Genomic DNA, 24,176 nt, shown 5'->3' on the forward strand with positions numbered 1-24,176 from the left:
CCTCCTCAGAAGGGATATCCAGCTACAGCTCCCTTATTCAATGGAGGAACAACAACTTGGAGGAGGCATTCATTCATCTCATGGTGACTCAACATGGCGTCTCATGGCATGGTGGATGACAAGCCTTACATCAAAGCCTCCTCTGGAAGCCTATTTTGATGGAAAGGAAGACCTCAGAAGCTCTTTCCTCATGAAGGATGAACAGCGGCGTTACGACACTATGAACCAAAGCATTCCTCAACCACAAAGGGTCCCTCTATTTGCAAAGCAAGCCCACAGAATGTACAAAACCTCTTGGTAGCCATGAGCTGGAGATGCTGAGAGGCTTCCCAGGTGATGGGGCCATCTCAGCCCTGCAGCCAAGCATTTGGGCAGCAGGTGGGCCTGGACTCTGTCCAGAAGAACTCAGGCTCTACACCACCAAGCATGGGGTCCTGAGGAGGAGCAAGCTGTACAAGAAAGCACTCAAAACCCTCCACGTGTCCAGGGGCCATACACAATCAGAAATGGTGAGAAGCACCTCCATCCCACTTGCCTGTGTCGCGCAGGACGCGTCCATCTGCACAGAAGGACACGGGCAGCTGCCCAGTGTTGGTGATCTTCACAATGTGTGCATGCATGTTACCAAGAATGACGTAGCCAAAGTCCAGGATGTATTCAGGCAGCTGCACCCTGAAAGTAGGAACAAGGAGAGTTTTTAAACCATTTCTCAGCTAGCAGTGAGACCTTAACGAAAAGCAGGTTAGTTTTAAATGGTGTAAGTGCATGGATACGGGTCCACAGATAGTAGAGTCCATGGATCCTAGCTCTCCTGCTATGAAAAGCCACTGTAGTCCATTGCATCTTCAATGGTCCTAATCCAACTCCAAAAGAGCACTGGTAAAGGCAGTAACCAACATGCATGAGATTCATGGGAAGGTCTTTTTCCAGAGGAATCCCACTCAGCAAAACACAAACCACCTGTTTTGCAGTGTGTCTTCTTCCTCAGTCATTTGTTGAAACAAAAGAGGCCAGCCTCTTTCAGAGCTAGTTAGAAGGGGTGTTGCCCATGGTGATGGATGGTCAGCATGGTCTGCATTGGAATGGAGCAGGTGGGGAACTGGGCACCCTCAAGGCTTGTGGGTGGCCCTGAAGATGGGAAGGCACCCAGCTGCTCACAGACAGCACGGTACAGCCCTCTGGATCAGGTCCTTCCCAGGTCCCTGGCCAGTCCCAGCTCTGCGAGAGTTCCCAGGAGCAGTGCTGGGTGCTGCATGTTACCCTGGGGCACACGAAGGCAGGGAGTCCCCACCAACCTGAGAAGCTTCCGAAGAGCTTGCTGATCAAAGATAAAGTCCTCTGGGAGACAGGAGAGCAGGAGCTTCTGCTGCTCCAAGGCGTATTCCTCTACCAGCATCTCTTCCATTTGCATCTGCAGCCGAATGTCCAGCTGTGGAGAGCAAAGTCAATGGGCTGGTTGCCACCTATCAGATCTGGTTGCCTAGGGCTCCATCCAACCCAACCTCGGGCCCCTCCAGGGATGGGGCACCTATGTTCAGCTATTAAGTTCCATAAACGTGGCAGAATTTGTGAGCAAGCACCCCAGCGATGCCCTGCATCTCCATCACAGAGTGCCATAAACTCAAAGGTGGTGCAGAGAGGATGGATGGTCACAGGCAGGAGGTCCCAAGTGACAGCAGTGCACACCCAACCCCACTGCAGAAGGGTGGCATGTGCTGAACAGGGCAGAACCAAGTTCTCACCACCATATCCAGGTCATCCATGGGTGTCTCAGTGGCTGTGGCCTCCCCAAGAACAACTGCTTCATCTCTCTGGCTCTCTTTCTCCACCTTTTCTCTTGCCTCCTGGAGGATCTTCTCATATTTTTTGTTTCCTGAAGGAAAAAAAATATCCAAAAATAGAAGTGGGAGTACAGCACCAATCTCATGTAAGCTGGGAAGCCCCTCTCCCCCAACCTTGTCCTCTCCCAGCAGCACTCAGCAGGCAGTCTATAGCAAGCAGGCGCTGTTCTCCTCTGAATTTGGATGCTCACTTCCACCCATCTTCCCCCATACAAAGGAAAACTTCATCCCCTGCAGTGTGATGCTAATCTGTCCTTGCCAAGTGCCCTGCTGGTCATGTAGACAATAATCCTTCCAGCTGGCAGACATGCTGGCAAGCCCTTCCTGGGGCAAAGCCCACGTGGGTTCTCTTTACTGAGGAGTTAAAAAGCTGCTGGAGGGCTGGGTTTTGGGGTGTGATACCTCTCAAGCCTCCAGGTGGGTGACAGCCTATAGCACAGAGGAAACCAGGGGACCTTCCTGGGGACAGAGAGGCAGAGCTCACCTCTGATATTCCTGGGCAGATCCAAGCAGATTCTGGGGAAGCTCCCCTCTCCTCTCAGAGTGATGGTTTCTGGCTCCAAGTGCCCCACTTGGATCTGGAAAGTCCTGCAGAAGGCTCCAGGTACTCCTGGTAGGTAGTAAACCTTCAGCACCTGCTCCTGGCTAGGTCCAACATAACCCTGCAGAGAGTGGGAGAAGGAAGGGGGAAGGCATCAAAGAAAGTTGCATGGACAGACAGTGAGCAGAGAGGGGAAAGCAGAAGTGCCAGGGCTGATGCTGCTACAAGTCTCAGCTGCGACTTTGGAAGCTCACAGCAAGAGGGCATCAGCGTGTCATCCTTGTAGGATGCCAGGTGCTCCTCTCCCCCTTGTCCCTCTCACTGCCCCACAGAGCTCTGCACGAGCAAGGGACCCGCACCAGGGCTGCTCGTTTCTGGCACAGGAGCCAGCTAGAGAGCAAGAGCAGCCCTTCTCTGCCCCACAGGGCCAAGGTTCAGTGCTTGTGCTGCCCTGTACTCACCGTGCTGGGCAGCACCAGGGGCACGCCAGGCAGAGGGCAGTCGCTGGGGCTCAGCACCTGGTACTGGAATCCCACCTTGCCACTGTTCTGCAGGGTGAGCTCTGCTTCAGCAACTTCATTAAACAGCTGCAGAGGGACAGAAGATGGGCACTGAGCCTCCTAAGGTGGGACAACGCTAACGTGGGGAACCCACAGCTGCAGGGCATAGGGACAGGTGTCAGGGCTGGGTTGTAGAGGTGCAAAACCAACCACGTGAAGAGGGCCAAATACCACCAAAAATCAAAGATAAACCAGGACAGCTGCCCTGTTCTGCAGTGCCAAAGTCTAATGGCCACTTCTGGGTCATCACCCCACCACTCATCATTTATCCCTGCAAAGTAGCATGCATGTTGCAATAGCTGGATGGGCATGGAGGTCTGCAAGCCTCGGTGGAGCTAGCAGCAAAAAGGGAGATGATGGAGTATGTAGTTAGAAATATCTGAATGGCTTTTAGTTGAAAACAGGGAAAGCAGGAGTTATTCTGGGGAAATTCTCTCCACCTACTGACTGGGAAGCCCAATTCAGCTTCTCCCCTGGTTTATTTTGTTGCTTAATCAAAAGCAGTGGTAAAGAGCATCTCCTTGGGTCTCAGCCTGGAGGAGCTGGATGTGCTAAGGACGTTCCTCTGCAAATCATCACCCTTCTGCCCAAAGAAGCAGAAACCTTGAGGAGCAGGAACTCCCAGCTCTGGAGAATGGAAATGGCCATAAGAACAACAGCTGGGACGCAAGGTGTGTTACACAGATGCTGGAGGAAGGGCAGGGAAAGCTGTCCACCCGACAGAGTTGCTGGAAAGAGTCCTAGACCTTGCTGAAGATGAGGACCAGCCCCGAGAGAAGCTGTGGTACCTGCAGCCCCCAGTCGATCTCTGTGACATCAAGGAGGTAGCTGACAACTGAGGCCTCTCCACTGAGCATCACTTCATAGGTTGGACCTCCCTGCACCTCACACAGCGCCGTGATGTGGACCACCAGGTTGGCATGGCCAAAGAAGGTGAAGGTGACCTGCTGGCTCTCGCCTGGCTGCAGCTCGCCATATAGTGGCAAGATGTCAAAAACCTGCAGGAAGGGGAGGTTGGGGTAGGGAGCATCAAGGTCAGTGCAGAAGAGCCACCCGGCCCTGGGGTGAGGCTGGAGCTCTGGCTTGGAGTGAAGGACGTGGCTGCAGGGGCACTCAGACACACAAAGTCATCCCAACCTCCTTCACAGCCATTCTGCTTTTCAGCCGAGGAACCACGGGGAAATCTTCTCCCATACTCACTAATTAATGCTCTCATTAATACATTACATTAGCATAATTTGGGAGGTCTCCTGGCAGCAATGCATTCTCTCCGCAGCAGATCATGCCTTTAGAAGCTTTAACTGCCTTTGGAGAAGCATGAGACTTGGAGATGAGAGTCCTGCAGCTGGGGGAGGGCTCCGGCTCAGCCCACGTTGCTCCTTGTCCTTTTCACTCCTGGGCACTAACACACTGCCCTCTCTTAAAATGCTGCAGCAAAATCCACTGCAGAAACTTCCTACGGGCCACTTGATTAACGCCAAGAGAATGAATAATGCCCACTTGATTAATGCCAACAGAGTGAATAATGCCCACAGGTGTGGTCCTTGCTCAGCCCTACAACACGTCCTGCACGGCCTCTCCCAGGGCTGGTTGCTTCATCAGCACTGCACAACGCTGCGCTTGGAGGGATGCAAGGCCACTGAGCAGCACCAAGGGCCATCAGCGTGTGCAGGGGCCAGGCAACTGCTTGCTACACTGGAAATGTGGAAGTCAGACCCAGTAGACAGCTCTTACCTCCTCCACACCCAAGGCGAGGGGCTCGTTCTCCACAAACTCTGTCACTTCCTTGGTCTCCACCAGGCTCTGAGTCTCTGCAGCACTCACCATCTCTGCAGCACTCTCCAGTTCCTTGACAGCAGGTGGTAGCAGCTGGAAAAAGAGCACCAGGAGCTGCAGCAGGAGCTGGCTGCTGCGGGGAGACCAATCTCAGGCATTGGACTCAATGATCCTTGTCAATGATCCTTGCGAGTCCCTTCCAACTTGGGATATTCTATTACTCTATGATTCCATCTGCTGCCACATCCACATCCCACCTGTGTGGGCTCTTCTCTGTTGGTTTGAGGAATCATAGGATATCCTGAGTCGGAAGGGATCCACACAGACCACAGAGCCAGGAGTTGGACTCCATGGTCCTTACGGGTCCCTTCCAACTTGGGGTGGTCTATGAACCAGCAGTGACAACCTCCTATGATTATCTCAATGGATAAGGAAGAATCTTGTCAAGCTAGACACAGCTGAGACAGAACCCAGGCACCAATCAAACACGGAACATCCCTGCCATCAGTTCAGTGTGGTTCTGAGCCCATCCACAACTGATGCCCCAAACCTGGACAGGTGAGGTTCTCCATGACTAAAAAAGGGTCTACAAGAGAAGAACATCAAAAACTGAAAAATAAGGACTTGGGAAGTGACTGGCAGACCTTCAAGTGCTGCTTAGGTTTCACCTCATCTGCTCCCCACCACCAGGGAGCTGAAGATCTTCATGGGAGTGATCTTTCTGAATGGCTCCATCCTGGCCAAGGCAGCTCAGATGCTGCTTCAGTGGTATTTAACCTCAAAAGTGCCCTCAAAAGAAGAGAACTTGTCCTTGGGGTTTTGGTCCCTATTTATACAGGAAAGCTTTGTAATTGGTCTTGGAGTTGAGGAATATGTGCTGCTTCTTAATTAGAAGAAGTGTTTTGTGCTGCAGTCCTGACTTCAATAGCAGCTGCAAGAGTATTTAGGGGACATCCTCAGACCCAATTAGAGGCTCCATCTCCCCTAACAGATAAAACACAGGGGAAGGCTGAGTTTTCTCACATTCCCTTTTCTTCTCAGGAAGAAATGGCAAAACTTGGCCATCTTCAGCACTCTCCAAAAAGGCCTTTTGGCCCTTTTATAGTTTATTGTTTGGCCAACAAGGAGTTACAGCTAACAACCGCTACTCACTTCAGCAATGTAGGACCCCGAGACTCTGAGCACAGCTCCCCATCCTCCTTCCTAGCCTACAAAAGGAGCTACAAGGGGATTAATTCCCTTCCAACTCCAACAGAACCCTCTCCAAACCCACCATCCTCAAAGTCTTTCTGCACTCCACATACACCATTTTGTCATACCTGCATTTTCAAAACAAGCAAAGCATTCTAAAAGATGCTAGCCAGACTCTTCTAAGCTTACAATCTCCCTTCTCCCCAGAAAGGCTATACAGATATTGCCTAAGTACAGCAACGTGAGCAGAAAATCAAACTGCAGTACAGACTTGAAGCAGTTTTGGATCCTGCTCGGGCACATCCACTTGGATTTCCCTGGTTTGCTTGTGCATACATGACAACAAAGCAGGAAATCAAAAAGACTGCATGCTTCTAACTCGGCGTTTAGCCACGCTGCTCTGTGCAGCCACAGGGTATCATTGCTTCTGGCTAAGAGAAAAACGTGTGGACTCACAATGTTAACACAGCTGATATTAGGATTCGAGCCCTTCTCCTTCAACTTCATGCTCATTTTGGCACTTCCTGACCCCACCACCACTGGGATCAAGCTCCAAAGCACACTAACAGTCAGCAAAGACATTCCCAAATCTGGGTGACAGCAGAGTTTCTGCAACCTCTCGTTTTGGGAAAGCACCCATCTGCTCTGGGGCTGTCAATGCAATATCCAAGCAGGAGGTCTACAGGAGCCTCTACCTGCGTCTCCAGGGCTCCATCTGCATCTGCTGGCTCTGGGGCAGGTTCTCCTGCTGCTCCCGCTGCTTGATCTGGCTCCTTCACGTCCATATCATGGTTGCTGCTGCCTGCTGATGCCAAGGATTCCATCAGGGCTCCTTCCTCTTTCTTTGGTTGGGATTTGATGAAATATTTAGGTACTGGAGGACTGAATCTAGAACAGAGAATACATCTGAACAGGGACCTTCAGTGGGAGTTCTGCAGGGGATGGACGAGCCGCTCAGCAGGATGAGGCTGATGGAAGCCACTGGGAATAGGCTCAGCTCTGTGCCTGGAATGAGGACAGAACCAAACACCAGTGCTAAGTATTTTGAGGGAAGGAGATCTTGGCTGTTTTTAACCAAGGGCCAAGAATAGGCTTTTAAAGCAGCCTTGGGTGCTTCACTCCTAGCTGGGAATTTGGTGCCTGCCCTTAACAATACACTCCCCAGTGGGTCCTCATGGCTCAGCAAGCCCTGCAGCCAACACCCACCCTAGCAAGGGAAAATAACCACAGCTTGGAGCTGCTTGAGATAAATACTACGGGGTTAATAACTCCTGAGGAGAGGCAAAGCCCTGAGATGGAAAATCCATAACCATGTATTAAATTACCCCTAGTTCTACAGTATGGTTTGAGGCAACTTCGCGGCGCCTCGACAACAGCAATATTTCTCATGCTGAAGTAGAAGCTCTCTGGGACTCCTGGAGTTGATGTGATCATTGAGTACTGCTGCAAGGCAGCCAGGGACCACTTCCAGGGGGAAAGCCTGGAAATGGGAGCAGTAAGTGCAAGATGAAAAGGAAGGAATCCCAGCAAGCCAACGGGTCAATAAGAGCTGCCATGCTTCTGCTTGCTGGGAGACAAAATCCCAGCAAGGGACCCCAAGGTGAGGTCTTAGGAAAGCAAAGGGAAGGGGGAGATGAACACGGGGTCCATCTCACCCACCCCCAGCTGCCTTCCACCATTCAGGGTCTCCCATTGCATGTGCATGGAGTGCAGCTCAAACCTCCATGGAGTGAAGAGTGGGGATGGGAGCGCAGTTGGACGGCCACTGGGGAGGGAGGGAGGAGGCCCTGCCATCCCCAGCCTCTGAGATGCCAGAAATAAGCCTGCCTGTGAGCCTGCTGGGGACACAGCTTCACACCGCTTCCCACACCCTCCTCCCAAAATAGAGGAGCTAGAAATCACGCTGCTGCTGCCAACCTGATGTGACGATGCAGGCTGAGCAAGAGTCATCAGCACCAGGACAGTCACCCAAACTGCATCTCACCACTGCAGCTGGCTGGATCCAAGCAGTCTCTGCTTTGAGAACAAGCAAAGAGCAGCAAGAGAGGAGACCCAGCCCCATAAACTGCAGGATGCTGCTCCCACATTCACCTCCTGCATGTGGAATCACCTGAAACCTCAACTGACCCATTACTTTCCATCAGAAAAATCAAGAAAGGGTCTTGAAAGCTCCTTTTGCCACAGCTTCTGCCTCTCTCAAAGCATTTCCATGGGACCTGGCAGATCCCCAGCCACTGGTAGGGCCAGGCACCATGGGCACCTGCACTTCTCACCTTGCCTGTGGGCACAGAGAGATGTGGAAGGTGCTTCTGGAGGAGGCCAACCCATAAAGCAGCACTCTTCTTTCAGTTCCAGGTGACTGCACTGCAAATAGCTTTCACTTGCCCTACCTCAGTATGTTCTCCAATGCCACAGCTCTGCTCTCCAGACCACCACAGAAGCACCGGGGTTGGTCACCGTTGGGCAAAGGAATCATAGAACCATTAAGGCTGGACAAGACCTCTCAGATCCCGAAGCCCAACCCCCACTCACCCCCACCATGCCCACTGACCGCATCCCTCAGTGCCACATCTCCATGGTTCCTACAGGGACAGTGACTCCCCTACTTTTCTGGTCAGTTGTGTCCGTGCCTCGCTGCTCTTTCTGAGAATAAATTGTTCCTAATATCCAACCTGAGCCTCAGAAAACCCAAGTTTTCTTCGTTTCATCTCCTCATCATCTCTGCTCCTGAGTGCAGAGCCTTTTGAGAGCTGGCTTGCATCCCAAGCAAGAATTGCAGCTCTCCAAACTGAAAGACCCAAGACCATGGGGCAATAGAGAAGCAGTTACGTTGGAGCTACCAAAGCCCCAGATCTGCTGCCCCAGGGAGCCTGTCAGCTCTATGAGACACAGCAGGCCCATGACAACACTGGGGAGAAAGGGGTGCACACTCCTGTCCCCCCTGTGAGACTCCCCAGCACCAGGGCATGACAAATACGTGCATTTCAGATGCAACTTTTTGCTACCTCTCTCCTCGGGCAGCTGACAGAGCGCTGCTGTCAGATTTTTGCCTTGCACTGTTTTTCACTGTCTCTATTTTCCATTTCTTCCTTGTTATAAAACCATCACAAACAAAGGCCCCATCAAGTACAACAAGAGATTGTTTTTGTCAGTAATGAGGCAGGAACCTGGCTGGCAGGGTCCCTGCAGTGCAGCCTGCCGGGGGACGTGGCAGGAGGGAGGGCAGAGGAACAAGAAGTTATTAATGCCACAGAAGACCCACTTGGGAGGAGAAAGGCTCGTTGTTTGTTCAAAGTAAATCAGCAGGAAAAATCCTAGGTAGAAAAGAGACGCTTCCTAACTCAACAAGCCCTTTCCACAAAGGATTTGCTGGCAATGCATTGCTCTGGGTTTGTAGCCACGAAGTTCCCACTGCAGAGGCATCAGGTCAAGGCAGGAAGCAGGTTTAATGGGAGCCACAGCTGTGCAGATGGTTTGTCCTGGAGCATGGACCACATGGAGCATGCTAGCTGCCTCCCCAGAAGGTTTGTGTACCTGAGTCTCAAACAGGGACGGGGACCAAGGGGTCGTGCAGGAACAGCAGTGCTCAGAAGGAGACATGCATTGCTGCTTGCTCCTATAAGAAGAAAACTTTGGAGAACAGCTGACCATAGAGTAGAGTCTTGGGAAGAAACAGGAAGGATGCATTTGTTACAGATGTCTCTGGTTATTCTAGAAAGGCCTTGCACAACCCATGGATGCAATGCTTTCCTTTTTGATGGGAATCTAAAGCCACACCGAGGACCTACGTACTTCCCTTGGAAAGGGGCACAAGTCAGTCCTCGTGGAAGAAGCCTTAAAGATAAGAAATCTTTAAGATACGAAATGCAGTGCTTGAATTTGGCTCTGCCTCCTGCTGGGTCGTTCTGGAAATTGATCCCAACACAGCAGAAAACATTGCAGTGCAGTGCTTAACTCAGCTTGGAGTTATCAGAGATGCAAGGGAAGGGGAGAGACTGATCTCAGCCTGTCCCCACTCTGTACTCTAGGGGAGGAGGAACCACGAGAGATTCATGGCTCAGCAGTGTTGGAAAAGAAGCATGGTTGGCATGACCTGGGCACGTCCAGCCACAGCAATGCTTGGGCTGGGTGACGTGATTGCTTTGCTTGAGGAACTAAAGAGTACAGAGGAGGAGAATAATGCATTCAACGGTTAGAAGAAAAAGGAAAAAAAGTAGGCACAGTGTTGTCCAGACAGAGAAACAACATTTTTATCTCCTGGTCAAAATAAATATGTGTGTCTGATTGATGCTGGGAGCCTCTGATGATGAGCTCCAGCAAGGTTAGATGGATGGATGTTAAATTCCATCAATCTCACCTTCATGGGACCCGATGCTTGATTCTCCCCATGTCAGACTGAGTTAGTTTGATCTGATAATTTAGAATACCAACAGTGCTTAATGCGGACCAGAAATAATATCTGACATGCTGCCCTTCTGCTGGGCTCTTAATGAGCAATTTGAGGTGTTAATAGCTTGGAGACTATCTTCATTTCCAGCTCTGCCACAGAGAATCACATGATGTCTGTTGAGGGACCCGGGGAGAGTATATTAATGCTTAATTAAGATGCAGAGCAGAAATGGGAGCTGTCATAACATCCTCCTCACTAACAAACCAGCACAGGGTCTACACCCAAGACCCACGGAGCACAGGCTGCCATGCTGCCCAGTGCTGGAACTGCTTGGTGCTGCCCACCAATGGAGCTGGGTGACTCAGCATCCTCTGCAAGAACCACTGCCTGTGGGCTCAGGTCCAGCAGAGCCAGCTTAGGTGGGGACAGGGTGATTAAAAGCTGAAAAAAACAACTTGGCTCTCGCATTTCCAAAAACTCCAAGGGGTTCTAAATAATAAGAGTAAAGATAAACAGGCAACCGTCCAACAAGTGGCCCCAGAGGAAATTAATTCCACACAGGCTTTGGTGTAATGTGCTTGTTTCTCTGTTATTATAAAATATAAGCATTGCTCTATCATCAAAATTAGATTCTCCCCTTTAGCTTGTAATTAAACCCTAATCTAATTTACCAGGAGATGACAGCGGCCTCCAAGCAACGATTACAGCCCTGCTCCCCTCCTGCCTGCCTGCCTCCCCCTGCATGACTGGAAACCTTTAGGCCCATTCCTGAAAGTGCCATGCATCAAGAAGGTCCGCTGTTACTTGCTCAGACCCAGCTGAGAACGGGCTGCCCAGAGCCCAAATCCTCCCCTGAGCCCTCCACACAGCCACAGCTAATTTCCACTCCCCAGCAGGTCTCCTGCTGTGAACCAGATCCAATTCTCCAAACAAAGCTGCTTATTGATGATCTGTATTATTTAGAAGAGCAGCACTTCAATGCACAGTGGTTAACTTTCCTAGGGCATTATGGAAAAACCATTTGCTGCTGTAATTAAAACCATCCAGACTAGGCTTCTGTACTACGGGGAGAGGCCACAGCGGGAAGAATGACTGGAAGTGTGCTTACAGATGTGCTTCAGCATGACTGCAAGAAGGCTCTTGGGCTTGGGATCCAAGGGGGAGCTCTGCTCCATGGGGACACTGGTTTAGTGGGCAATATAGGTGGTAGGTCATAGAATCATAGAAGTATGGAATGGCCTGGGTTGAAAAGGACCACAATGACCATCTGGTTTCAACCCCCCTGCTTTGTGCAGGGTCGCCAACCACCAGACCAGGCTGCCCAGAGCCACATCCAGCCTGGAAGAACAGTTGGACTTGATGTTAATCTTTTACAACCTTAATGACTTTACGACTCAGAGGTAAGAAAGTGAAATTCTGGGCTACGGATTAAGGTTGAAGTGTTGTAGGCTCCTACAGCGTCCAGTTGCAGCTGTAGGACACACCGTGTCCCTCCCAGCCTCAGACTGGTGCAGGTCCCCTCTTCCCTGACCGCAGCCAGTAGGTGACATTTCCAGATGGGAGAGCTGAAAGCAATTTGTCAGACGGCAAGCAGACAGCCTTGGGCTCTGCAAATTACAGACAGGACACGAGGAAGGAGAAAAGGGCAAGGCACGTACCTCATCTGGCTCACAGGGCTGCCTGCCAGGAACGACCAGCGGTACCGCACGAGCAGCGGGCTGCAGTTGGTCACCTCAACGTAACGCACGTCCTCGGTGTCGTTCAAGATGCAGCCAAAGTCCACGGCCGTGGTCTCCACGTGAAGATTTGGGAAGTAGACTTCTCCCCGAAGAGCAATGTGCTCCTCAAGAGGGTGCTCAAGAAATTGTATTTTCAGAGCCCGCTCCGCCACCCGGATGTTCAAACCCTCTTCGTAAGCGGGGTTAAATCTGATGGAGAGGTGAAGTTCCTCCCCAGTCTTCAGCTTTAGTGGCTACAAGGAGATGAGATGTTAAGGTCAGGCTGGATGGGGCCTTGGCCAACCTGACCCAGTGCTTAATCCAGCAGTTGGCAACCCTGCCCATGGCAAGGGGTGGAACCAGCTGGTCTTTGCCATCCCTTCCAACCCAAGCCTTTCTATGTTCTGTGTTGATCAGCAGTGCGATGAAGTTCCATGAAGTATGTGAATACGTGGTGTTCCAGGTGGGATGCCAAGGTGAGTTTCTCAGTTCATCCCTCATTATCTTTATGGTGTGTCTGCCCGCAAGCTCCCCCAGCGGACTACCTCAGGCTTACATTTCTGCTCTATACAAGAGAAAAACTGGCCTGCTGAATCCTGGACCTGAGAAAGCTACATGCCAAAAACACAACCACATCAGCTCCATGGTAAGCCCTGACTCCTGAAGAGTTCCTTCATCCTTACACTCAGAACATGGGCAATGGCACTGCAGCCTCAGACTTGCAGCAGAGAGGGAAAATCCAAACTTACCCATTAGAAAGGCAGCTTGTTTCTTTCAGCAGCTCAATTAAAATGTGGTTTAGCTTAGGCCAGGCTGCTGCTGACCCAAAGAGCAAACATCTCCAACTCCTGAAGCTGCACCACGAAGCCCGAGCTGCTCACCTGGGTGTCCATGGAGAGAGGCTGCTGCTCCACGTTGCAGAGCAAGAAGGGCTGCTCCACGAGCAGCACCACACTGAGTGGCAGGGAGGAGATGTTCTTCAAGTGCAGAGGTTTGTGCTGAGCAGTTAGGACATCACTGGGTTGCTACAGAGACAGGAGACAACAAATGGAGAAAGAGTGGCCATAGGCCCCCTTCCCTTCCTGCTGCATTGCACGTTTTTCAACCTCTGAATCACAGATCTCTCTATTGACCACTCCAATTGCTTTTCGCTCTCTTAGAAAGATTTTCTCACAGTTCATCAAACACTTTTCTTTTTCAGAAGCCACAGCATCCTGCAGGGGACTGGAGACATCAGTCTCTTACAGGGGAAGCAAATGTGACCCAAGAGGAAGCAGCTGCTCCTACAAGGCCAAAACAAAGCAAAATCCACATCATACAACTCCAGCTTTGGGCCGAGAGGTGCAAGGCTCATTTCCACTTGTGTAAATTAATGTTTGGGAAACGAGCTCTATACGCATTGCTCTCAGCCATCTGCCATGCCATCGTGTTTGGTAAATGAGAAAGCACACGTTAAGCAGAGCGTGGGCACCAGGGAGGAGAGAAAAGCTTCTCATTAAATCTGAGCTGCTCGCAGGATTGTGGGCTATGCTGAGAGCCAGGGAGCTGGAAGAGAGACCTGGAAACACTGACAATAAATAATGAACTATTTTCTCTTTTTCAGACACCTTGTGGGAGAGGGAAAGATGATGCAGGAGGCAGGAGTTAAGAGACCAAAGGGCACCTGCTTTGCGTTGCTGTTATCGTCAGTGCAACTGAAGGACGTCTGCGGCTTCTTTGAAGGAGGTGATGGGGAAATGCAAAGAGCCAACATCTCTACCGACAGCAGAGAGAGTGGCAGAGAAACAAGAGACCACGACAGCTTTTCCTCATCAATCTGAGCTGCTGACAGCACTCTTGGTTTTCTCAGCCTCCCTACAGGACTGGTGTTCAGACTCCAGTGTGCCACGGGGGATCCTCAGAACCCTCCTCTACACTGAGTACAGAAACCAATGCCTCTCTAGAAGTGGCCCCAGCCTGCTTCTGACAGGGAGCTGTAATCCCACCATTACGTGGGCGAGGAAGCAAGGAATGGTCCCGTTCAAATCAATAACCAAAGCTCCATGGACTCGGAGAAGACTTAACTTTGCATCCTGAAGGCTTGAGGTCAGCGGCCCCTCAACACAAGGTTGAGCACGACAACACAACCCAGCCACTTACCTTCTCCACCCGGAAAGTGATTTCCCTGGAGGAGAGCTGCAGGACAGGGGCAATGAACTCGCACGTGACGTCCACCTGCATGATCTGGGTCTTCCCTGCCTTGCTGCCTATGATGGCATGGCACAGCAGCCGCTCCATCACCACCTGCAATGCCACAGTCTCCCATGTGCCCCACTGCTGAGCACAACCTTTATAGAAAGCAGTAGGTCATCACTACAAAAATAACTGTGTGAAGGGAAAAGAGGGTCCAAAGCCAACAAGCCTTCCTTCTCTTGGAAGCTTAGAGGAAAGGATACAAAGGAGAAACCCATGTAACAGGGCATCTCAGGTGGCAGCCCTCTGCCCAAGCTAAGTGCTCTTACACTTCAACTTCTCCTGCTTCCTCTTGCGGTATCACTTCTCCACATCCCCTTTTTGCCCCATTGCAGCCCCATACAAGCAAGGCAAGAGCCTTCCCAGGGGCTTGCGGTGGCCACAGGAGCCCCAACTGAGCTCACAGATCCATATTCAGCTTTCATAGGATCATAGAATGGCCTGGGCTGAAAAGAACCGTAATCGTCATCTAGTTTCAACCCCTCTGCTATGTGCAGGGCTGCCAACAACCAGACCAGCACAAAACCCTCTCCAGTGCCCTGGTCTTTGTATTCCCTCTTTGGTTCCTTTTCTCTCTCTTCAGCGATCTCCTACAGTTCAGAACTGCAAAGTGAAATGCCAGGAGAGTCCCACCACATGAGTTGCCACATCTTCCTCCACTACCACTCTCAAACACCTTTCAAAACTGCTATCACTGGGGTCATGGTGCAGATTCATTCCTGCTCACTGGCTGCTTCCCTGCACGATTCCCTTCCAACCCAAGCCATTCTCTGAATTGGGCTTCCCCAGGCAAAAGGGGCCGGTGCAGCGATCCCATTAACACCTCAAGCTGCAGCTCACGGGTGCACAGCCCTACGGGCAGACCAACTGCCCTTGGGACAGCAGGGCTGCTGTGGAAATATTGACACAAGCCCCAGCTGTCAATGGTAATGATCCCTGGGAGCAGTTTCCCACGTGGAGAACGTCCTCCTGTGATCACCAGGGCTGACACACGCTGTGTTCATTTTTCTCCTCTGCAGCTCGGTGCCAGACGAGCCCTCTGCCTGTGTTTGTGCACGGAGGAAAAATGCTGCTGCTCCCAGACGCTGCCCCCTCCCGCAGGTGTTGTGGATGCTTCCCCCAGATACATCACCTTGTCTTTCTTGTGTGTTGCTGTTCAATTATTATTTACTTACTTCCTAATCTCTCTGAGCTTAATTCTTTTCTCTGTCCTTCCCTTCCGCCTCAGCATGGGATGCTTTATCGCCTTATCACCTTATCACCTGCTGTTTGCCCCCTAAAGTAGCCCATATTTTGATATCAGCAAGATGGCTTTATGGTAGCTATAGAAACAAGAAAAGCCTTAGCAACTGATGGTGGCCAGCAAGGAAAGCAACCGGCGCTGCCATGGTAACTTGTGGCATTTAAACACTTTTTGAAGGCAAATGCTCATTTTCTCCAGTAAGAGCCAAGGGGCACCGAGGTCGACCCCACAGATAAAGCCCGATGGGAAGGGCTCAGCCCCAAACCCAGCCTTACCCTTGGAGTGCTGGAGAAGCCTTCCAGCTCCATCTCCATCGTCCTGCCCGGCATCAGCTCCAACCTCAGCGGCCAAAGCTTGAACACGGGGCCCTGGGGGGGGCTGCCCTTGGTGTCACCCACGGCTGGGAGGCGATCGCGCTGGCGGAGCGGGGTGAAGCCTTCTGTGGTCCAGTAGAGCAGGTGGGTGCGCCTTCCCTTGTTCGTTATCTTGAAGTGATAAGAGCAGGGACTCAGGCTGGAAGAGAAGTAGAGAAGATGGAAAGTGTCAGGGAAGCTGGGATTTCCCAGTAGTCCCCCAGCTTCAGCACTCTGCTGGCTATAGCATAAGCCAGACCATGGCTGTCCCAAGTTTATCAGCACGTAACATTTGGTCTGTGTGAGAGGAACAGTTTTCATGAATCATTAAGAAAAGACCAGTAAGGTCATCTAGTTCAAACGCTGACCCATCACCACCATGCCCTCTAACTTCAGGGCTCCACACTCATTGTATTTTTCCAAGGTGCTTCCCCCAGCATCTCTTGCTGCACCCAACAGATCACCATCCTGTGCCCTGGTGCTGTGTTTTGGGATGATAAGTGGGACATGGGTACATGGGATCAATGGAAGTTCTCCTGCTATGAGCACAGCAGTGAGAGCCAGTCTGTCTGCAGAGGGGACCAGCAGGGGGTAACTAACTGGAGCGAGACATAAACCTAAATGAGCATTTAATGGAAATTGATTCCTTCGTGTAAAGAAACACTAACTGTGGGCAAGGCTGGAGTAACTATTTTACCCATTAAAAATCTCAGCTTGGCCAGGGAATAAATGGTTCCAGGAGATGTTCAAAACCAGCACAAAACATGCGTCCACCCTAAGGAGCTAAATACAAAAGTAGAAGGCAGCGAGTCTTTGAAACAGACTGCAGAAGTGTTTGCTGTGTAAGAACTCAGCACGAGATGCCGTGTACCATGGAGAACTCAGAGCAGTCATGCCAGATGCAGGACCACAGTCCTGGGAAGCTCAGCTGGTGCCTGGGCTCTTTGTAAGGACCTGCCCTCCTCCGCTGCTTGTAAGACACAGAACCCCCTCTTAGAGATGAGCCCTTTCAATTAACAATTAATTTATCCTGCCCAGCAGGCTTTTCCTCCTCTCGCTTTCAGGGCTGCTCATAGAAAGTGTCCCCCATGCCCATGGGACATACCTGTCCCCAGCCACCATCCCATGCCTTGGGATTCCACAGCTGTGATGGAAAAGATGGCAGGAAAAATAATAACAAATACACAAATACAGGCAGGAGGAACAAGGGAAAACTACACCTAATAACGAGAAGCTCAGCAGGGAAAGACAAGTGAGCTGATCAAGGGCAAAGAAATTCTACTGCTCCTCCAGCACTGCCAGGCAGAGAAGAAATAAAACAGCATCATTAATTTCGTCAAGGAATTGCTAACAAGCTACCACCAGGCTTTACGCTGCTGTGAACCAATACTCCATACTGAGTGAAAAAGCAAGCAACATTATTGCAAAGGGAAATATGTTTATATTGGTAACGTAGTGTTTTTCAGCCAGAGGCTTCCGGGACCTGCTGCTTTGCTGCAGATCTCTATTTGACAAAGTCAGGAAATAAATGCATTATAACTAGGGGCAATTCAGTGACAAGTTAGCAACTGGTTTCCATTGTGGTTGCTTTTGAGGGCGAGCGCTTTATGCCTTTCAAACACCTATAAGGCATTTCTAAAGGATTTCCTACCAATGAAACACTGCTGGGACCTCAAGAGGAAGGACTGACCTCAAGGACCGCAACGCATCCCAACCCCTGAGCCCCTACCTGAAGTGTGGCCCCAAGTTGAGCTCTGGTGCAAAGGGTTTATTGGTGACGATGGTGGTGCCGATGCCAACAGCCCGGACTGGGATCACGTAGGTGCTGCTGTTCTCTACAAAGAGGTTCACGTTGTCCTGGAATCTCATGGTGTCGTCCAGGTTGGCTATGACAGCCACTGACACCTCGGTCTCGGGAGGGATGATGCCTTGATGGGGTTCAACCCTCCAGCGTGAATCTTTGCCATCCTGCAAGAGGAGAAGCATCGACTCAGGGTGGGACCAATGGAGATTTGTGAGTGCAGGGAAAAGGCAGGCTGAAGGTACGAGGCTAAGAGACACAGTAAATTTCACAAAATCTAAGCTATGCTGTCTGGAAAAAACAATTATGCAGGAGTTTGTGCAACTTGCATTTTACCTCTCCGGTAGAGGACCCCCTTCACCAACCCAATTTTGACCAATCCAAGGGATGCCAAACAACCTGGCCCCAAATGCCTTCAGGGATGGGGCACCCACAGCTTCCCTGGGCAGCCTGTTCCACCCTCACATGGATGACACCATAAACCCCCTTCCTGCCCCCACAGACCTTGCCACTGAGCTGCCACCAGCCAAAGAACACGTCCAAGCCAACCAGCGGGTGCAAGATCTCCACTGACATTAAGGTACAGCTTTTCCTCTGATTTGTGCTGACATAGGGTAGCTCGCTTGAAAAGGAGACCTGATAGCTCTGCTCCAGAGGTGAATCTGCAAGTTTGCTACATGACAAAGCTCATTTATCAAAGCCTGGCAGCAAGTCGGGCAGTAAATTGTGCCCAAGAAACTATTGCTGAGGAATAGTGACAGGTTGTCTGGATGGAGACAGGCTCTGAATTCCCAGTGCAGACCCGCTGCGCTCCTCAGGTGGAGGAGGATTTGCAGCATGCCTTCATTCCTGCATTAGAGCTTGGATTCGAGGGGCAGCACCCAGCAGGAGACCCACCAGAACCAACAGGCTGTGCTGGGCCACCTCCATGCAGATTTGCAGGACGGCTCCTGCCCACACCATCCAAATTTCCCCCATGAAGCAGAAATCCTGCAGAGCTCCAAGTCTCCAGGAGCTGGAAGTGAGTGGCCCCATACATTCCATCTATAGGAATCCCCAGTCTCAGGCCTGGCTTCTGATAACATCCCTGCTTCTTGCTTTTCCCTAAGTGCTCTGGGAGACGATGCAATCGCAGTAATGCACTGAATAGACAAAGATAGTGGCTATTTTTGTCCCTGTAAGAGCTTGCACTATTGGACATCAGAGTTCCTGAGCGCTAAGCAAGGGTTGGGATCAATCATTTAATCAAGAAGCTTAGCACCAAGATCATTAGCTCCTCACAGGACAGACTTCCATTGAGAGTAAGAGCTGCCAAAATCTGTCTGTAATCAGCACCAGTGAGCGTGGGAGATGGATGGCAGCTCTCAAGAAACAACGGGGGAACCACCGCACTACTAACAGCCAGTTAATTAAGGGTTCTGGTCCTTCTGGCCTTGCACAAGTCCAAGGGGAAGCAGAAGTCAATAGTCAGAATGCAGCTGTCCTCCTTCCCAAGCAGCATTTCTTTAAGACTAGTCAACCGAGCAGGGACAGGCTGATGCTCTACCTGGGGATCGCTGCCAGGCAGAGCTGTGATGCTGCAGAACAGTTGCTGTTGACTGCAAAGATCTGGTTGGGCACTGGAATAGGGAAGTGGTGGAGTGCCCACGCCTGGAGGTGCTCAAGAACCACAGGGATGTGGCACTGAGGGTTAGTGGGCACGGTTGGGGTGGGCTGGGCTTGGCTTGGACCTGCAGATCTGAGTGATCTTTTCCAACCTTACGACTCTGTGATTCTACATGGCTTCTGACTGCTTGGAGATGTCTGACATCCAGGAACTGAAGGGGCAACCAATTCCTGTGGACAGCCAGGCTCCTGGCACTACAGCAACACCATATTCCCAGCAAAAGCACCAGGAAAAACCCCCAGCAGCCAGAAATCCTCCAGCTTTGCACCAACTCTGCAAAGGGCAGCAAAGAGATGGCAGGCGGACCGCTTGGGTCCAGCTTCAGATGCAGCGCACCACCAAGGGGATGTTCTACAATAAATTAAAAAATAGTAATAATAAATCAAAACTGATGTGTGGGACTTGCTGCCACTGACAACAGAGCCCGATTTGTCACACTTGGTTCAGCTGCTTGCCTCCATCTGCTTCCCCTGTCCCAGCTCACCCCACCAGCACTCAGCCTTGGGGCTCGCCTGGCGGGACACAGCCACAGCCTGGCTGCCAAGCAGAACATTTAATAACCAACCCCTTTCATTGTCCTCTGGGAAAAGCATGCAGCTGAGTCACTCTTGCTTGTAGGAGCGTAATTGCCTTGAAGACTTCTCCACTTCTTTAATTTCGTTGGCCAATGAGCGCAGCAGAATACTCTCAGTTTCCTTAGATGAATAGATGACAATTTCTTTGTTTACCAAAATACAGCAATTTTGAGGGGGGCATGAATTCATGTAAGTTACTGATGCAATAAACACTCTTCCCTACAGCCAGGTTTCAGGCGCCTTTCCCAAAGGTCCTCCAACCCTTTCCTGCCCCTCCTAAAAGCCACGTGCAACCCACACCCTGGGGAAAACACAGCTTTCTGCCATCCTCAAAAGACTTTGGTGCAACCCACTGCAAGCACAAGGCTGCAAATCCCTGGCCATAACCCACGTTTGTGGCTGATGTCACATTTCAAGCCACGGTCTGATACATGGAAATGGTCCTTCCAGCTTTGGCAAGACCAAAAATCAAGGCCCAGTGCCCAGCTAGCCTCTTGTGCAGCAAAAGAGAGAGATGAATTCCCACCCTCTTCAAAATTCCTTCTGCACAATGCCAAATGGTATGGAATTTAAATCCCTTTGACCAGTTTAAGTCAACTGTCCCAATTCTGCTCCTTCTCAGCCACTTGGGCCTTTCACTGTGAACAGCCTTGGCTCTGTACAGCACTGCTTAGCAGCAACCAGAAACATTAGTGCATTATCAACGCTGTTCTTCCCCTAGACCCAAAACATGGCATCATACCAAACACTCTGAAGAAAACAATTCCATCCCTGCTGAAACTAGAGGGCCAGCAGAGTTCTCCACCTCAATGCACAGCTTTGGAGATCTTTCTTCCAGTTCCAGCCCGGCTTGCCTCTCTCCTGGCTGACTCCAAAGCTGACCCAAAGCAGGGACATAGCTCATCTGCATCTCAGCTTGCTCTTTTCATCCATAAGTCAAGTAGAAAGCATAACTTAAGAGGAACAGTGATTTGCACAAAATGGGTACCACCAAGTGGGCAACGTGGCCATCTCCATTACAGCACCTGCCTCTTCTACTCTGAGCAAGACACTTGCTTTATGCCTTCCCTGTCACTAGCCCTTAATTTAATCTCGCTCCGTTTGTTAAGCTGCCAGTCCTGTAACATTGCTGTTGTGAAAATTTCAATCAATAGCTCATTCTTTCCAGTGGGGTCTGTGATCTATAAGCCTCACTGCTAGCAGCCACAGTTTCAAGATGAGCCATTAGATGGGAGGCAGGGGAAGGAGCTGCCCTGTGCAGTGTGCCAGCAGGAGATCGAAACAGCAGCCTGAGCATCTCGGAGAACGTGAGGCTGGTGGATTTATCACCCAGTCCCATAAATTAGGGCTCTGAAAGGCCTTGCAAGCTCCGCAGGGTACAGCTGCACAAGGAAGGAAGGAATTGCAATGGGATCGCAGGCACAGATGCAATCAAGGACAGCATGCAAAACCCTGCAAAAAAACATCGCTTATAAACCAGAGCCAGCTGCCTGAGGTCACAGAGTATTTCATTTTCTCTTTGAGATGGGGACGTGGAAATACTGCACGTAAGACCAAGTCCCAGGCTGCTACAGATCAGTCACGATAGGTTGGAAAACAGCCCCGCAATCACCTTACCATCTCTGTCCAGAACGATGCAGGGATGACAGCCTGGTTGAAGAGGTGCAGAGTTTGGGAAACATCTTGCAGAACTGGGATACGGCCGAAATTCAGCTTACTTGGATGCACGTAGACAACTGGGCCTTCTCCAGTGCTCACTAAATGGATTTCCTGCTCCAGGAAGCACGTAGAAAAGACACCAAAAGAGAAAGAAAAGTTAAAAAGACGAGACTGCTCAGAATGCTCCTAGACTGAGGGAGTGTTATGACTGTTTGAAGCTTTTCGTGCTGTAACAACACAAAAGACCTGGAACAAGTGGAGGATCTGGGGTGATCCCAACTGAAAGACAGAAGAGACCTTTCCTGGGGTGAAGAAACCCATCTTTTCTCCATTTGTTCACACTTGCCTTTGAATTGTATTCATGTTTACTCCCGGTGCTATAGGAATAGCAGCTGTTAATTATTAATTACATCGTTCAGCATTTTTCTCCTTTGCCAGTCTGTGACCTGACAGTTTTGTTCTTGCAGAACTGGCACAGGCTCCAGGAAGAGGAATGCAGATCCCTTTACCAGCCTGCCTTCTCACATCATTAAAGCAATGAGGATTTACCCAGCCTTGCCGACTTTTACCCGTCCCCAAGACCCCAACAAGACCTGGATGCACAAACCTCCCACGCTGACAAGATGCTGTGTGATTCACCAGAAGGCACAGAGCGGGATTCAGCCACAAGAAAAACATAACGTAAAACCTTTAATGATGTCTGACAGAGGGAAATGGCATTGACAGCTGTCAGAACCACTCCTCCACCTCAGCCAGTGCTCTCCTCTTGATAGGAGGCGACTGTGTGCAGTAAGAACCAGAAATCATGCAGGGAGGCTGTACCTCAAAACCAGGAGCTGGTTGAGGAAGGAGGAGCTAGAAACCTGTTTGGCACCACTTAGAGCGTGTGCTATCATTGTCCTCACCAACAGAGGGCTCGTATTAAAAGAACCCTTCATCCATAGACTTCTTGGAAGAGGCAAGAAGATCCCAGTTCAGTAGAGCTGGAAGCACGGTGACGCAGGGAGACAGAGCTGTTTGAGGATCCACCTAAGGCTATAAAGACTTGATGCCAACACCAGAAGGCATGACTCAAGATGACAACAGCAAGTTCTTATTTGGTTTTGTGGGAATGCACTGTGGTTGCTCCAGTGGGGCCAGATCTGTATGCCATGTTGCACTGGGCTAAGATATGCCATCAGTGCAGCATGTATGCGGAGAAATGGAGCCTGATATCTTCAAGATCCCTTCCAGCCTGAGTCACAGTATGGGACAGTGAATCAACACTCACACTATAGGGCAGTCCTACAGAAAATGCAGGAACCCAGCCTGATGGCAAGAAACTCCCTTCTTATTCAACAACTAGAGTGTAAAAGATGCTCAATGCTGACTAGCTTAATGACCACACACGAGTTCAGTCCTGTGCCAACCACTGCTGTAGGGTGAGCGAGGGTTCTCCAGCTGAAATTCTCACCGTTTGGGCAAAAGAACAACAAATTCATTTCCAAGCAAGAAATTTAAAAGTTTCTTGAATTTGCTGAAACAAATTGTTAACCCAAGGGTAAAAGCTCTACAAGAACGCTGTAGTTAAAAAAGAAGCCAACAGCAAAACCACTGGGTCGTTCTAACAGGGAGAAACTCTCATCTTTTAAGGAAGTGTGCCTTGTATTTACAAGAAAACGTTCTGCCAAATGTCAGGTTTTGCTGCAAAATTTGCCTTCCTGCACCGCCTGGCCTTCCTGTTGACTGGTTTACACCACAAACGCCTGGGTTGAAACGTTCAGCAGCATCTAGGGGATTTAGCAGCATCACTTCCATTCATTTTAATGAGAGCTTAAATCCCTCAAACAGCTTTCAAAATGTCAACCTTCCTTTCCGTTACAGAAAGCTTAAGGTTCCCAGCAACCCTCTGACATCCAACTTCACGCTCAGAGGGATGACGAGACATTTTAGTGTAGCTGCTTCAAAGTTAATATCATTTTAAATTAAAGTTTAATTAGCTAAATTCGTTCTAGATCTCAGCTAGGTGAAGCCAGGACACTACGCAAGACTTTTTTGCCTATATTTTGTTATTGCTCTCATGTATGTGTGGCTACGAATAACAAATTTTAGGAGGTTTTAGTCCAGGAAGAGTTTCCCTCATCCATTCCCAAGCTTGGTAGAAAAACACCTCCCTCTGTGTGAGATGTGAGGAGTGAAGATGCCATGAGCAATACCATCAACCCTTCATTCCATGCTCACACCAGTTCTATGTGGCAAGCCTGCCCATAGCTGGGTTTGGAGCAGTGAGTTCCATGGTGGAAAGGTGGAGGTCATCAGAAACACTTGGGACTGGGTCAGCGCTGTCCCTTTGCTTGGGAAACTCTGGCTGTATCACTCCTGTGCTCCTTTGGGCCTGAGCTATAGCAAAGCCATACGAGCACATCCAGCTCGCTTTTCCTGCGTTGCTTCCTGTAAATGCACCATCTCTGGGGACACAGCCTGGTGCAGCGCGGAGCTCCAGTCACCTCCTTCGCCCCCAGGACAAACAAACACTCCCAGGCACGTGGCAGCACCTGGCCCATGCCCACACTCTCCCCATCCAGGCTGCCGTGATTTCGGCACCGCACGCAGCCCACGAGCACCCAGCAAAGCAAAGATTTGGCTTCCTG

The 24,176-nt window shown here is 50.5% G+C and overlaps 1 protein-coding gene across 1 annotated transcript in view; it reads right to left on the reverse strand.

Moving 5' to 3' along the window:
* Nucleotides 1-24,176, reverse strand: part of HYDIN (HYDIN axonemal central pair apparatus protein) — a 133,570-nt gene that overhangs the window by 32,299 nt on the left and 77,095 nt on the right. Inside the window, exons 18-31 of the mRNA XM_042834732.1 lie at nucleotides 21,505-21,657; nucleotides 17,575-17,813; nucleotides 15,768-16,005; nucleotides 14,157-14,300; nucleotides 12,899-13,042; nucleotides 11,958-12,271; nucleotides 6,605-6,797; nucleotides 4,677-4,811; nucleotides 3,731-3,940; nucleotides 2,844-2,969; nucleotides 2,326-2,503; nucleotides 1,743-1,873; nucleotides 1,296-1,429; nucleotides 536-672 (exon numbers count right to left, since the gene is read on the reverse strand). Of these exons, the coding sequence (XP_042690666.1) occupies nucleotides 536-672; nucleotides 1,296-1,429; nucleotides 1,743-1,873; nucleotides 2,326-2,503; nucleotides 2,844-2,969; nucleotides 3,731-3,940; nucleotides 4,677-4,811; nucleotides 6,605-6,797; nucleotides 11,958-12,271; nucleotides 12,899-13,042; nucleotides 14,157-14,300; nucleotides 15,768-16,005; nucleotides 17,575-17,813; nucleotides 21,505-21,657 (2,476 nt within the window). The remainder of the gene's footprint in view (nucleotides 1-535; nucleotides 673-1,295; nucleotides 1,430-1,742; nucleotides 1,874-2,325; nucleotides 2,504-2,843; nucleotides 2,970-3,730; nucleotides 3,941-4,676; nucleotides 4,812-6,604; nucleotides 6,798-11,957; nucleotides 12,272-12,898; nucleotides 13,043-14,156; nucleotides 14,301-15,767; nucleotides 16,006-17,574; nucleotides 17,814-21,504; nucleotides 21,658-24,176) is intronic.

This window comes from Centrocercus urophasianus, unplaced genomic scaffold (genome assembly GCF_019232065.1).
Source record: "Centrocercus urophasianus isolate 14NV4802_14NV808 unplaced genomic scaffold, USGS_Curo_1.0 seq_49, whole genome shotgun sequence".
NCBI classification, from domain to species: Eukaryota; Metazoa; Chordata; class Aves; order Galliformes; family Phasianidae; genus Centrocercus; species Centrocercus urophasianus.